At 27.3% G+C, this 17397-nt stretch overlaps 1 protein-coding gene across 1 annotated transcript in view; it reads right to left on the bottom strand.

The window, feature by feature from the left end:
- Positions 1–17397, bottom strand: part of LOC107174198 (rhomboid-related protein 2-like) — a 92536-nt gene that overhangs the window by 5766 nt on the left and 69373 nt on the right. Inside the window, exons 5-6 of the mRNA XM_089225014.1 lie at positions 2106–2218; positions 1153–1270 (exon numbers count right to left, since the gene is read on the bottom strand). Of these exons, the coding sequence (XP_089081140.1) occupies positions 1153–1270; positions 2106–2218 (231 nt within the window). The remainder of the gene's footprint in view (positions 1–1152; positions 1271–2105; positions 2219–17397) is intronic.

Raw genomic sequence — 17397 nt, 5'->3', positions numbered from 1 at the left:
TATACTGTAAAAGTTAAATTTATAGACTATATATTATCCATTTCCGTGATGCATATTTGCATATAATAATATAATGCAACGAAAGAACTAATCAAATAATCTTCATCGACGCGACGTTTTGGATTGACAGCATTTCTAAATTTCTGTTATAGCAGTAATACAAAATTACTAATCACAATATCAATAATACACTTTTTGTTCGTGAGTTTTCTTTCAATATACATACCACCACCATGGAATAATAATTTGTGGCATTGCATTATTTTGTATGAAATTCGGAATATATAATATGTACAAGATATTGCAAGCTGCATAATAAAAGGAAATAATAAAGGAATTAATCACTCGAAAAATCCGGAGGGGATTATGCCTTTTTAGAAAGGTAGACAGCTGTAAACAGTAAATGGTTTTCTGAAAATAGGAAATAGCCTGGGTCTCGTTTAGCCCTAAGGGTATAATTTAACTCGCGTTTGACATCTGTTACAATTTCTTTTTCCTTCTTTACTTCTGCTTTCTATACAGGCCACGTGCCACATGGTGTCTAGTACATATAGGTATTAGGTAAACATTGGAGATCATTAATGATGGTTATTTATTATTATTACACTATTTATAATAACGTGCAATTTGTTTTACTATAATCTTGGAAAAAAAATAGAGACGCAAAAATTAAAAATTATAAAATTGTTCTTTAGAACACTTATAAATTAGTTGTTTTTTTTTAAATATTCTGTAACTTTTCAAGTATTAAATAGTTTATTTGTTTATGTGTATAACTATACATAGAATGTTGTGATTCTGAAATATTCTAAATAAATTAAGTAATCGACTTACACTTACTTAATTCATTTTTTTCTATAATTTTATTTAACTTAAAATACATGTTGTATACATAGAGACTCAAATCCTGTTTTTTTATCAACTGATACCGGTGCAGAATTGTGAATTCATATTATTGTGTTTTATTATTTAATCTATGAACACGGTTTTTTGCTTTATTAGTTCTTTCACATCAGATTTATCTACCCCTCCCCCTTCCAAAAAAACCAAATAATCAAAACATTAAATATTCCTGGTTATATCACTATGTATATACAATACATGTATTGTAGTATTTATAATAATGGTAAACGGATCTCATTTTAAACTTACCTCAAAAATTGTGATGAGAAGTATAAAGAGTGGCGGTGGGCAACAACGATAATTGTCTGCATAATATTTCCGATCTCTTTCGTCCGTCAAGAACTCCTCTGCCACAAGACGAACCATTCTATAGAAAAAATATAAAATTAAAAAATGTAGACGAATAAAAATTTACATCATAAACTATTATAATATACATAATATGAACTAAGAAATAAAAATACAAAAGACAAACAGAATTGATAATCATTATCAAAGATAACGCTAAAGTCATCGGTGTGACATAGATTTCGAAGAATGGAAACAAATTAGTTACAGAAAATAATTCAATTAAATAGTCGGCTATATATCATGATCTAGTAAACTTTGGATTAGAAATGTATTCAATTTACGGCGGTTGCGTTTTAAGGTCAACTGTTAATAGTATATGTTCGTGTTTAGTTATCATAATAAAAAATATGAACCATCGTAAATCGTTAACCAGGATGATTTCAATTTCAGTTTTCCTGAGAACATACAAGTGATCTTGCTAATTAATAATTATATTAGAAGTAAATACCTACATTATTTATCTGATAATATGGTATTATAAATTACCAACAATAAAATAAAAATATCGGCGATAACGACAACCAAGTAAGCAAAATCATTTTATTCCTAGTAAATTTATTTAAAGAAAGCTTATTAGTTAGTATACATTGTATTACTTTTTTAACTTAATACTGTTAAATTAATACATATAAAATATATACAATAAAAATTATGCAAAATATCAAACAAGGGCAATTAATATATATATATATATATATATTTTAATACTAAATTTAAATAATTTGAAGAAGGTAGAAAAAAAATGTCAGGCGTCACATAACTGTAATGCTTTTTAAGTAGTAGATAATAAGAATAACTAACAAAAAGTAACAATTGTACACTTAGGTAGTTAGATAAATGTGTGCGCTTACTTTTGGTGTAATGTTGGTTTTTGGAATATTATATGAAAATCGTTTTCGCTGTTAACTTCTTTGTCCCTGTGATGAATGGCACATTTAAAACTCCGCCTCCTTTTGCCGGACATCTAAAACAAATATTTTAATGAGTACATCTGCTGTTCCGTGTTAAACAATGTGTTTTAAAATTAATTTATATCGTTCTGTATATTATTACAAACATAGTTTCATGAGTAAATATACGACCCATATAATATAGTAATATAATTGTATTGTACCTAATATAATGTACTGTATTAGGTATTCTATTATTTCATGACTTCATGTAAAACAACTTACAGCTTAGGTATTATTTCAATCTTCAGTTTACCTTGTTTTTCAATACTAAGAATTTTTTTTTTACTATTTTGCATCCCAAGGGAATTTATGTTTGGATGAGTATTTATATAATATTATGGAAAATTGGCACTTTAGTATAATACTTGAAATTTATTGGTGTACCTATATAATTGTTAAAGAGAACGCTAATCATACGTACATACATTTTATATGTGATAAAATTTACAACACGTTTACACTGTATGCATACAGATTCCTAATCGTATAAACAAAATTATTACAGATTTAACTTTAAACGACGAGTAGCTAACGTCAATAAATGTAACAATAATAAATTTTGATTCTGAGAAAATAGACATGAAATATTCTAAACACTCGTATGTTTATATTTATATTATTTATTGTGTACAATTAATATGTAAGAAAATATTATACAATCACAGGTACTCATTTCAATATACTAGAAAATTACTTTCGGAACCTATGTAGTAATTTATGTGCTAATCAAAGCGAGGATTAAACCCTTTATAAGAAACATCAAGAGTGATTCTGTAATCTGTTTTAAATATTTTATATATATATATTTTTTTTTTAATAATGTTTAAATGCCAGTATGCCACATATATTTAAAATAAGAGTTTTGTTTTAGCAAAATATTTATTCTCAAGTAGGTAACATATACTAAACATGTATGCTAAATACATTCGTATAATTTTGGTAACGAATGGGAAAGTGGGCACTGCCCCTCTAGTTAGTGGCTATTGGATAAATTCATGTCTTCCTTCTCAAGAAAATCATGTATACTCAATACACGACTCTGTTAGCTCTTATAATTATGTAGCATATCAAATGGCTTTAAAGTAAATATTTATTTAACTTTAATATGTATAATGTTCCAAAAATAAAAATAAAAATAAATGTTTTATTTGTCTTTTAATTCATAATATATTACTATCTTGTAGAACTAATATTCTAGTTATTTTTAACTTTATCAAAGGTTCTTATATAAGTACCTAAATAATCATTTTTCATAAGATCAAATTATTAATTTTTAAGCGTAAAAAAAAATTGAAATGAATAAAATACATCGTTGACTAAAAATTATAAAATAACAAATCAAAAATGATTAATAATAATGTATAATTATGAATTTCAAACATAAAAATGAATATCTAATTAAAAATATTTGATTAGAAGTAGAACATTTAAAACGAAAGTTTTTCATTTTCCATCACGCATACATAACTTATAATCATTCAATAATGATAGGATACTTTAATACTGTACAAATTAATCATTTATAATATTATTGACATTCAATTTAAGATGATGTTCTAATTTTTCTTCTATATCACTATGGTTTACAACTATATGTATATGTATATATATATATATATATATATATATTAATTTATGTTTATTCATTCTAATTTCTATAAGATAGCTAAACAAATTGTAGGTAATGAGATAATACGTTGATATGGTATTATAATAATATAGAGCATTGTATTTATATTAATATTATTCAAGATGCCTTTTAATATACATACAAGTATAAGCTGGCTATGTTCCCGGCGCCAGTTTTTTTTTTATTTAGAATTCATTGTAGTGTCTCGAACTGAACAGTAGAGCTGAGGAGGGAAAGGACAAAAGCGTTTCGGCACGATTGTTCAGGCTACGAGTAGCATATGAAATGAGGGCCATCTTGCCAAAAGAGAGAAAAATACAAAAAAATTAGAGTGCGTGTATGTATTTTATAGAACACTTATTATTCTCAGGATTCCCTGGATGAATTACGACCAAGTTATGGAAATATTTCCGTTGTCGGTTCGATTAAGAATATAATAATAATGTAGTTTAGGAGTTTAGAGAGAGAACGCAATGAACCATAAACGAATAGTTGGAAAAATATAACCAACGTAAAATAAACAACGTTTCACAATTAAATCACGCCTAAACCATATAACTGCGAGCTTTTAATAATATTAAATTTTTTTTTACTAAAATAGTATACTATATAAAACATAATACGCGCGTGTTACAAAACACAATAAGACATGAGTGCAGAGTCTATACGTAATATTATAGGTATTACGCGAACAAGTAAAATTCAAGCTTGTGACAAGAACTGGAATATTTAGGCGTGCAAAAAATCAGACCTTTGCCTAAAATTTAGTCCAAAACTTCTACTTTAGAGTTTAGTCTAGGCTTTATACTGTAACATTTACTTAAAGAATTATGTTGGAATGATCAAATTTGATTTCAAATACCTAGTTTTTATTATTGAAAACATTTATTTATTAACTTTCGAAATTTTGTATTATTTCATCAAGAAATAATTATATTTTAATAAAAATGTTTAGTTTGGTACAGAGTGGATCAGAAATATTAAAAATATTTACTAGTGCAGTCGTGCACTAGAGCTATGGTTTTTTGATTTTTTTGTCTCTTAGGTGGCTAGGTTACTGAAATGGGTTTAAAAATCAATGATAACAATAATTTAAAAATGTCTATATAGAACCAATAAATCGGTATAATTTTCCAAAAACGGCATATTTAATATATCTATATGTATAAAAATGGAGTAAAAAATGTATAACAATTCATCAATTGAGAACGCTGGGCCGATTTGGCTCATCCTTTTTTCTTTTTTTTTTTTTTTGGGGGGGGGGGGGTCGTAATTGTCAGGAGAAGGCTCTTATGGATGAAAAATTTGAAAAAGTTACCGGGTTAGAGGAATATGACAAGGTGGTGATGAAATTATAGTTGCGCCATCTGTTCAGTAAAAACTGAGCTAAATTCAATGTTTCATAGTTGAGACAAATTTGTTTTAAAACTGTTTTAAATTGTATCACATTAGGGTTGTAATTTGATCTACACCGTTGCTTAATTCAAGTAAAGAATAACTAAAAGTGTTCTATTTAATTAATCTAATTAATAAATCACAAGCGTTAGTATGTTTAATGGGTAATTCATATGAAAATAAAATAAATAAAAATGGATTTCTGTCTGTTAATCTTTTATGCATTCCAATTCCAATTGGTGGACGGGCGGACCGATTGCGACGAAATTTGATATAATTATAATAGCAGTAATTATCCAAGCGTGATTATTGGAAAAACGTATAAATTATTCATATATTATAAAGTAGGTATTTTAATAAAGTATAAACAGACATCATATATATAGAGATATAGCTATATGGATATATATATATAAATATATATATATATTTCTTTGTCTTATATACATTCTTAAATAGGTGACAAAATTTGGTACAGAATTTTATTAGATATATGTGCAGGAGATAGCCTAAGTTAGAAAGTAATATGCCTAAATATCATTCAATTGAATATTTAAATTGTCAAAATTATATTGATAAAACGAATAAAATTACATAATGATAAACGAAATTGAATATCGCTGTAAGATTATAATATATTTTAACCGCTATCTATCATTATGTACAAGAATATACTGCTAGCATCATCATATAAAATGAATTTAACGCACAGTATGAACCATATAAGAGATAGGATTTTTAACCGGCTACGAAGTGCATGGATTCAGCTAGTAAGACATAAATATAATATCAATTTATAAAGCGATACAAAATATAAACGTCACAGTGCCCCAGCCTTATTGATATTTGTTGTCTATTTAAGCCCTGGACAAAAGCAATAGCAATAGCAATAAATAAGTAATAACTAATAAATAATAATTGTTTAATGTATATTAAATTAAGCCCTTGTTGATGAAGTGAAGTTTGAAATGGAAAAAGTAATATATTAATATTGTCATAGATAGGTACTACAAAACTAAAGTAGGTTTATGTCTTGTGAGAACCGAAGATCGTATTTTCATAAATGCTTATTAATAAGGAGCGCCCTTCAATTGCCGCCACTCCTCAATAAGTATGCATTAATAACTTCGGCGTTGTAATTTTTTATATGCTCTTGTGGATTGAACTCTCAATTATATGTTGTTAAATAATGACATCTATATAAAACCTTATAATTAAATCACACTCATTTAATTTTCAATATCGATTTACAAACAAACAGTACCGTTATTCAAAACATTTAAACATTTAAACATTTAAAAAATATCGTTTATTTAAATACCTGGACATTTTTTTTTTTATCTGAATACGCAATTTATTAAGTATAGATATACATTGTAAAAATAGAGTTTGAATAATTTAATTTTACGCTCGGTCCATCGTGTATAGTCGTAGCGTAGGTATTCATAAGTTTCACCTTTTTAATATTTTTTAATTAGACTTCGCTGCGCTTGATTGGCAATATGCTTTAAAAAACCAAAATGCTCCTATGGGAAAAACTCAAGAATTATCATCGGTTAAAAAACGAAATTTCTAATTACTGTTTACGGCGAATTGTGTAATACCGAATCCACTCTCTCATCACAGACCTGTCGGTGTCACGGACGGTCATGGGTACATCCTCTAGTTAAAAACGCTAAAAAGTCTTTATGGTGAACAACTTATTTTTTTCATTGTTCTCATTATTCTTATTATTCACTTGAACGATTACGACTAGATGGACTAATGACGTGACCCTTCTTGTAAGTATAGGTAGGTACGTTAATCAGTGTACTATGTTCCCGTCAACATCAATTTGTTACACCCTGCAGTATAAAAAAAATGGCTAAAATATTGTATAATATAATAAAGCCATATACTAAAATGCAATATTTGGTAGGTATGTCAAATAAAAATCATATAAAAACGAATAATTTAAATTTAAAATATATAGTTTTGGTATAGGTACCTAATTAAATCCTATATATTGTAAAATGTACGCAAATATAGAGCAACAGTGCTACACTATATAGATTATGTATTTTATTGATACAGTAAGTGATCCATTTAACGTTAGATGTAACATTATTTTTAAAACTATAGTGATGTTTTTGAAAATATTGTTTTTACATAATTTTAAATTGTTAAAAAACAACATTATTAATATTATTTTATACGTTATATATATTTTTTAATTTTGTAACGACATGCATTTTTAATTTTATGTTTCGAAAAAAAATATTATTTGGTGCAGTGTTTCTTTAAATTTTGAACAAGTAGTTTTTAACTCATAACACAAACTGTCAATAGAATTTAAATTTAACATATAAATCGACGAATTCAATTAAATATTATGATTTGAAATAAGGAATTGAAAATATATATTGCCATTAAAAAAGGTCTGATAAAAAATAAAATTACAATGACAAAAATTTTGTTTTTTACGGCTTAAGAAAATGTAAAAAATCTATAATTAATTTTTGAAATAGTTTCTTACGTTAAATGGATCGTTCGGTATATTATGTATACCTTACCTATATATGCCAAATATAAATATTATAATATATATATTATAATATATTAGGGAGTATACCTCGTTCAAAAAGAAGAAATATTGTTTAATAAAAAATGAATAAGACAAAAATTAGAATTTATTTTATAATATCAACGAAAATGTTGGGTTATTTTTGGAGTTGAAGATTAGACGATGAGCAATGAGTGCCTAGTACGAAAATAGCTGAACAGGAAAATGTAACATTTCTTTAAATGACATATTTCGAATCGTTAACAGTGTATCGCATTTGAAATAATCGAATGGTTTGACCAGAGAAATGTTTTTCGTTACTTAAAGTCTAAAAGTTTAAAAATCTGATGGTTTTTTTATTTCGCGATAGGTGAGTTGATTCTAGAGACCGGCGAGACCTATTTTATGATTTTTATGTATAAGTTGATTCCCGGGTCATTATAAGAGGTAGGTATGACGGTATGAGTTGATTCCCTATTGTTGTATAATTTCATTCCAATTTATAAAATAATGCAATAGACATTTTTACCAAATCACTATTTTAGATTCTGAGCAGAGCGATGAATGTATTGATTTTACCATGATGTGTGTTTTTTTTTTTTGTGTCTGTCATCATGTTTTAGGGAAGTAAAAGTGCTTCGATTTTTGACTTCAGTACCTCGTTCGATCAGAAAGTGAATCTAGTTGGTACATACTTTTCCAAATAATCGAGAAAAACAAACTAAAAATTAAGGGAAAAACGGGAAATTTTACGCACACTCATTTTTCGACAAAATCGATTTTGGTTTATGATGTAACTTTAAAACAAATGACCATAGATACATGAAATTTTCACTGAATGTTTATATAAGTATATTCTATCCACCATGCAATTTTTAAAAATTTTCGATTTAAGTTGTAAGTAACCTAACCTAACCTATTTATAGGCATTTGAAATTTTCGATCATTATTAGTTTTTTAAAAATTAATATCGATAAAAATGTATTTGTTAGGCAGAAAAGCTTGAAAATTTAATACAAGGCTCTTGACATATTGCTACAACAGCAGTTGAAAAATAAAATAAATTCATAGTCACAATTATTTTTTATAAGACCTAACCTACCTATATATGATGGTTATAACTTATATTGTTATTGTTGTATTTCGTTTTGATACTTATCGGTAGGCGATTATTCCGCATGATGGTAGGAATGTATACCGTTGTAGAAGCAAAGCAAAAGTTGCGATTCAATTATTTTAATTGTTATGATTTTTCACACTCTATCAAATTATAACTATCCAGAGGATATTTTGTGAGGTGTGAGATTAATCTTTTGTTTTGTTTATTTTTATTGCAATACACGAATACGGCTCACATGTGTGATATATTTTATCTAATTGAGACCGAAAGGCGCAATATTAAACCATCAATGAATACATCATAATATTATCTGTATGATATTAAACCATACAAATATAATACACTAAGTTATAAAGTAAATGATAAATAAATCTAAATGAATTTATTTAAATATTTTTTATATAGTATAATAATTTAAAATAAAAATAATTTTGAAGCATCATTAAATGTATTTGTTATTTATATAACCCGAAATTAACAAAATATTATGTTACTTTGTATGTCTTTTCATATTGATTTTTAGTATTGATAAAACAATTAATGGACGTACGAATTATGCGATTCGCATTTATAAACAGTTTATAAAACCACTTTAAAATAATTCAAATAACAATCAAATTATATATTTTAAAATAATATTATTCAGCAATTACGTCGAAATAATATGTATTTTATTTTATTACAAAAAGGTTAAAATATATTGCATATTATACCTACTAAAAAAATTTTAAAAATAATATTAACGGTTCCTTATAAAAGTTCTATTTTGGCATTTAAAATATTTTTTATTGAACCAAATAACGTACACGTCTACACCTATAAATGCATATTATAAAAATGAATTGGATTATGGTTTATTGATTGTAGAGATTTTATTATCTCTGTAACTCATAAACATTTAATTAATATTAATATTATTATATTTTTAATAAATAATAACGTTATAATAATATCCATAGTATTTAACGCAGTAATCACTATTATAAATATTTATCGACATGATTATAAAATGTTCTTTAATGATATAATATATTTATTATATAATATCACATGGCTGATGGTTATCACTTATTAGCCTGAATGAGTACTTTTATACAAAGACATATTCAGAGTGGTTGAAATTCAACCACTGAATCGCCTCTCCTAAGATATATAGCAGTTATTCAGGAATCAGATATACCCCTGCTTTTAATTCAGAAATAAATTTATGCTACAAAAATAAGACTATTTAAATGTTTTATCGAAATTATTTTAACTCATTATTATTTTAATTTCATGAACTGATTCTAAAATATGAAGCAAATTGTGGGAATGTGTAATGATAGTATTATGAAATAGAATTCAAATTCTCAAAATTTTTCTAAATGATCGGGTAAACAAGATAAAAATTAAGGAAAGACAGGAATTTTTACGCACAATCAGTTTTCGACAAAATTAATCTCGGTTTTTGATATAACTTCAAAACAAATGACTGTAGGTATATGAACTTTTTATCGAATTTTTAAATAAGTATATTCTATCCACCATGCAATTTTTAAAAATTTTCGACTTAAGTTGTAAGTAATTTAACCTAACCTATTTATAGGCATTTGAAATTTTCGATCATTATTAGTTTTTTAAAAATTAATATCGATAAAAATGTATTTGTTAGGCAGAAAAGCTTGAAAATGTAATACAAGGCTCTTGACATATTGTTACAATAGCAGTTGAAAAATAAAAGAAATTCATAGTCACGATTCTTTTTTATAAGCATTCAAAGTTTGAATTTTGACAAAATACGTAAAAATCACGAAAATTCACAAATTATTTTAGCTAGAAATTTATAAAACATTTTCCTTTTATATCTAAGATTTGAAAATTTAATACAAAGCTCATAATATATTTTTACAATAGCAGTTGAAAAATAAAAGAAATATATAGTTGCAATTTTTTTTTATGAGCATTTAAAGTTCAAATTTTGCCTAAATACGTAAAAATTACGGCAATGTTCAAATTATTTTATGCTAGAAATTCATAAAAAATTTTCCTTTTAATTCTAAGATTATCATATTTTTACAATAGCAGTTGAAAAATAAAAGAAATATATTGTCACAATTTTTTTTTTACAAGCTTTCAAAGTTTGAATTTTGACAACATACGTAAAAATCACGAAAATTCACAAATTATTTTATGCTAGAAATTCATAAAAATTTTTCCTTTTATATCTAAGAATTTTCAATTTTATATAAGGCTTCTTACATATTTTTACAATAGTAGGTGAAATATAAAACAAATATATTGGCACAATTTTTTTTTACAAGCATTCAAATTTTGAATTTTAACAACATATGTAAAAATCACGAAAATTCGCAAATTATTTTAAACTAGAAATTATTAAAAAATTTTCTTTTTAAATCTAATATTTGAAAATTTTTAATAATCTATAATATATCCTAGACAAATAAACCGTCTTCGCTCAGAATCGTTTTTCGTATACAATGATATAATATCATTGGATTCAAATTTAATTCCATCCATTACAGTAACCCACTTGTAACCTACTGTACAGCAGAGCGACATCCACGACTTATCCACCTTTTTTAAATATTTTTTTAGTAAATTACTACATTTTTTACCTAATTACTATATGTTTTTAATAAATAATAAATATAATATAATACAATACAATAATAATTTATAAATAAAAATTGAATGATTTTCATAATATGAAAAAACTAAAAAAAACATTTTTGAGAAACTTGTCAGCCAACCTCCTCGTGCAATGGTGTTTCTTGAGTTATGCTAATATAGGCTAAATTTTAAACGTCGAACTGTACAGGAGAATAAACTATACAAGCTGTTACAGAATACATACAGTGTCTTACATAAATTGAGAATCAAAGGTGTTTCGTATATATGCAAAGGATAAAAAAACATAAGCCGCGTATAGAAGTATATAGAATTATAAGAATAATAAGACTTGGCGTGTTTACTATCGGATTTATTGGTAGTTTCGGCTGCAGTGGTAGTGGTGGTGGTGGAAAATCAAAACGACATGGTCGCGCGCCGTTTTATTATTGATTTTTTCTTTCTTTTTGTTTTGTATTTTTCAACGGTCGAATAGCATATTACGACACGTGAGCAAAAGTCGCGTGTGCCGAGACGGGACAGGTCAAGCGGCCGCGGCAGGTTAGACAATCCGCATAAATATATAATAAAATATGATAGATATATAATAGCTGTTATTATTTATTTACCGCTTATAAGTATTATGTAATTTTTTAATTTCTATTATACGAATGTTTTTGGCCTGTACGTCTACCACGGGATCATATTATTAACCTAGTGTAACTCAATTCAGCCTCATTTTGATATAAGACGAGCATATACAAAACATAAAGTATAACATTAATTAAAACATGATTTAATTTCAATTAAAAGGTTTAAAAAAATTAATATTTAATCATTTTAGTTAAGACAGTTAAGGACATTACGGAAATTTTGTTAATAGTTTTATAACTGGTATAATTATTTATGCTAAAATATGTCTTATACGCACGTGATATCAATATATATATATATATATATCAATATATCAACTTTTTTAAGTCGGTATGTAATACTATTGTACACAGTGTATCTATTGCAGAGTATTGTACTACACACAATACCTACCATAATAATAAGTATGTATATATAATATAATATGTAGTAATAATATTATATCGAGCAGCTTCCGCCCGGGCGAACGTCTGACGTCCACCGCGGGCGCGCGCGTCCTGTAGCGCCACCGCCGACGCCGTGGGACCAGCAAACGACCCGCGCTCCGTGTGTGGCACCGTGTCCGCGTGGCGCTTCCCCACACGCGTTATTTATCAACATACTATACACAATAATATCATCGTCGTATGTATAATATTATAAATACGATATTATAGAGGTATACATTATATATCATTTTTTTATTTATTATTATTTTTTTATATAACTTCATTATACACACGCACACACACCCCGGTGTTGTGTCATATAATATATCTATACTCTCTCTCTCTCTCTGTCTCCTTATTGCTTGTGTGTCTTATTGTTGTCGCCGTTATTATTTCTGCCCCGATATATATATTAGGTACCTATGTATTTTATTACGGACGGCTCTATAATATATAATATAGTCCCGCTGCGGGAGGCGAGCGCTTAACGCTTAACACGCGCGAGTCACACACACACGCACATACTGATGCGCGCACTGCAGGGACAGTGCATGCTGCACCTATCTCATCTCTGTGCGACGACGACGACGATGACGCCCACGCGGCGCACAGACGGATATTATATTATTATTATTATATATTACACACACATGCACCTCTGAAACGACCGTCCTACGTCGTCGACGTATAGCTGCCCACCACCACCAGCACATACACACATCACGAGAAAAGGCGCTCGACGCCGATTTTATTAAGTATCTAGCTATAAACACGGTTTGATTCGCGTGCGTCTATCGCACCCGCCCCGTATGCGAAGGCGTATTTCTCACGGTTCTCCTCCGCACCGCGGCAGAGATCTGTCTGGAGACGTCGTATGTACATTATATTATACATATAAATACGTCACTACATTTTTATATATATACACATGCATATGCTGTGTGTGTGTGAGTAGACTGTAGAATATTATTATGTTATGTACTCCTCCCGCGAGATACGCGCGCGCCGTGTATTACTCATCGTTTGACCGCACGGCTAGCCACCGGCCGCGGTGGCACGTCTCGCCGCCGCAATTCCGGTCTACCGCTCGCAACACGCGTACATCGACGATAAAATTTTGCATAACACAAATAACAATATGATTAAAATACGGATTCACAATATTCGCATGTATAGGCATTAGGTGATATTTACTCTACTCTTATGCAATACACCAAATCGACATCGTATATACGTATATAAATTATTATACGCTCTATTATAGGTTACGCGTTATTACTGTTATTCTGCAGTGACTAATGCGTATAATAATACAATGTATATGTATACAAAATTTAATATTTGGGTATAAACGTCAAACGTAGAATCATTTAAAAATTAAAATTAGGTAATCTGAAAATATTTATTAAATTGTTGTGATTAATATAATATTATCAAAATGGAAATAATGTTATATTAGGTACATACAACAACTAGTTTAAGTTTTTTTTCAATATAAGGTACTATAATAGATTAATATGTATATGTACTTATGTCGCTTAACTTAACAATATTAATTAAATTGTTATCGTGTTCACAAAAACTCTTAGCAGCAACATAATGGTTTAATTTGGTTTATTAATTTTATTGAAAGCGTATAAGAGGAAAACTAATTTTTTTTATTCTAACCCATCTTAGACCACCGACCAAGCCAATAAACGTATACTCAGTACGTGGGACGCAGAAGCTCTCAAAAACTACACACAGCCCGAAGTAATCGATCATCTCGTTGAGACCCCTTTGGTTACTTGATAATAGCTGGGTATCGAAAACGTCGAAAACGTCAATTGGATTTCTGATGTCTTCATTCACGTTCTAAATTGATTAATATTTTCTGGTTTTAATTTTTTTTCTTAATGCTTGTATCTAATGAATTCATATTACATTTTCATAAAACTCTAAAATAAGCATCCGATATTCTAGTAATAACTAAATAACTATAAGTTCTGAGTATTCGGATAAGTTAAATTTAGTAATCTTGTACAAAATGATGACTATATCTAAATTCTTATTAGTTATTTCTATAGTTTATACCACAGTAGTACAATGTAGGTATAAAGCATTATATTTATGTCATTGAAATCGTTTTATTTATATTTATTTTATGAAATTATAATTTACAACATTGAATTACTTAACCATAAAAAATGTATCAATTTATATGTTCGAACGTAATATTTTGTATGGTCATAACTACGGCCTACATACTTAAAAACTTTTATTACATTTATAGTTTATGTTGACAATAATACAATTACAGGATACATCAATTAAAATCGTCAATATAAAATATTATATTTGTGAAAAATAAAATTATGTTTGATGATATCTATTATATTATAATGTAGATCATAGTTTATATATTTTCACTTATATTATGTATAATCAGTAATCATTATCCATTAAATTATAATTTAGTATTTATGCATTGTATATTTTTTTTTGTATCTCATCACAAATCATATTTAAAATGTTTTGTATACAATTTTTTAAATGCATAAGTATTGATTTGTAAAACTGTATATTTATATTCCAGTGTTTTGTTAAGCAGTTGCGTGTCAATAACGATTTAGTTGAATACTTACGAAACCAACATTTTATCCATAAACTCGACACAGGTTGTATAAATTATTAAAGTGTATGCCCTATATTATTATTATATCTTGTATATCAAACAAGATATGTTTTATTATTTATAAATTATAACTGAAGATTGTCAATTGAACAATTTTATTACAAACAGTGCCTCATTATATTATAATATAGGTATATATTAGTTATAAAAACAATTATAACTGCATATAATTAATAACAATTAACAAAGAATCCCAGTGAAGCTATTTTACCCGATATTTTAGGCTAATTTATATTAAATATGTAAGCCACGTATATTAAATCTTTTTTCGGTTTGCACAGAATACCTATAATATGTATATGGTACACAGTATAAAGTATACAGTATACCATTTATTCAATAATCTTTCCCACCTACCAGTAAAAACTTATCTTATAAAAGGACTAAAATTTTATTTCAAAAAGAAATTGCACTTACGATGCCTTAGTAAAATTATTTTTTAAATACTAATGAATAATAATTATATAACCTATGAAAAGAACAAATACATAAAGAAATAACATAAAATATTTAAATTAAATAGTAAGTACATTTTTAAGTATCTGTAGACACCTTACTTATAAAAAGTTGTTGTATATTGATATTACATACAATAATATCTAATTTAATGATCCAGCATAAATTAATGCATGTTGATATTGATAGGCAACAATATTGGTTAGCGCTTAATATTTTGTACAATAGATATCTAGTTTCTTTATAATCTAATCGTCAAAGGTCTAATCTTAATTATTGTTGCTTTAATTTAATTATCGAAGTAGGATATATAATGTACAGGTAATATCTTACTACCTATCTAAATGAAAATGAACTAAGTATAAATAACCATTCATAAAAGACAAAAATAATTGTATAATACTTTATTGTGCTTATCAACTGAATCGTGTTTCACTGTACGTTAAAGTCCAGTCAAATATTTTATTAATCAATTTACTGTAATCTAGATATTGCAATCCAAAAAATATTAAGCAGGAATTTTATACCAACTTGAGGTACTTTGAGGTATACCCTGTTAAAAAGCATGTTAACACATCTGTTTAAAAGGTATAGCTTAAAAAATGTAGCTATTAAATAAATACCTACTATATACTTGTTAAGATAAACATTTTTAATTTTTAATGGAAAAAAATGAAAAAAAGTATAAAAAATATTGCTCTATCTACACAAATTTTCTTTGATAATGTACACAATAGGATAATCTCTCGAGTCTGTATTATTTTATAACACTGTTTATAATAATACTTTTTATCTTTTACATGCCCATAATTAATATAGGTCTTATTATTATAATGGAAACTTAAAAAACCATATTAAATTTACAAATTTTGACTAAAATGTTTGGACTTGTGATTTATTGAAATTAATATATAATATATAAACCTACTTGAGAATTTTATATATTTAAGACTCAACTAACTTAAATAAAATAAATTTATCAAACTTACCCTCATTATAGAGACACATATTGCAAACAATAGAATATAACATGGTTACTGGAATCATTATTGCGGAATAAGACGTGTTTTTAAAATTATGCATTACGAAAACAAATGTATGAAAATAATAAATCACATGAAACAATAAGAAGAAAATTACAATATAAAAACCCGAAATAATTGATCGTTGCGTCCGAAATGTGGTTAGTCGATAACTACGCAGCGTACAGCGCACCACAGCCGCGACAACAGGATAGACTGAAGGGGCCGACGTCGGGAAATAATCGGTCCGCCTTTTCACCAACCCTAAACCACTTTGACACCGTATCTGCTCCCCACTCATTAACCATGACGCTGGCTGTACAAACTTGGTATATAGCGATCGTAGCGAAACTAGCGGCTCGTGCTGATGTCACGTCCATGATAACGCAGTTAATATAACTATATGTTATAGTATTAATAATAATATCATCACAAGACTATTGAATATTTTCCATTATTTTACATGGTCCCTACTCATAAAGTTACTAGGTATATGAATTACTTACCTATTAATACCAATAGAGAACAATAAGTTTCTTGGTCTTTATATTCCCAATAAGTTTATATTTTTTTTACAGCACAGTCAATTTTAATTTAATTATATACTGTATAGTCTGACAGTCTGTACTTTGAAATATGATATTTCATAATATGTATAAGAA

This window comes from Diuraphis noxia, unplaced genomic scaffold, assembly GCF_037042655.1.
Source record: "Diuraphis noxia isolate RWA-SAM2 unplaced genomic scaffold, SU_Dnox_SAM2 contig0003, whole genome shotgun sequence".
In the NCBI taxonomy this organism is placed as follows: Eukaryota; Metazoa; Arthropoda; class Insecta; order Hemiptera; family Aphididae; genus Diuraphis; species Diuraphis noxia.
This window is presented reverse-complemented; position numbering and strand designations above follow the sequence as displayed.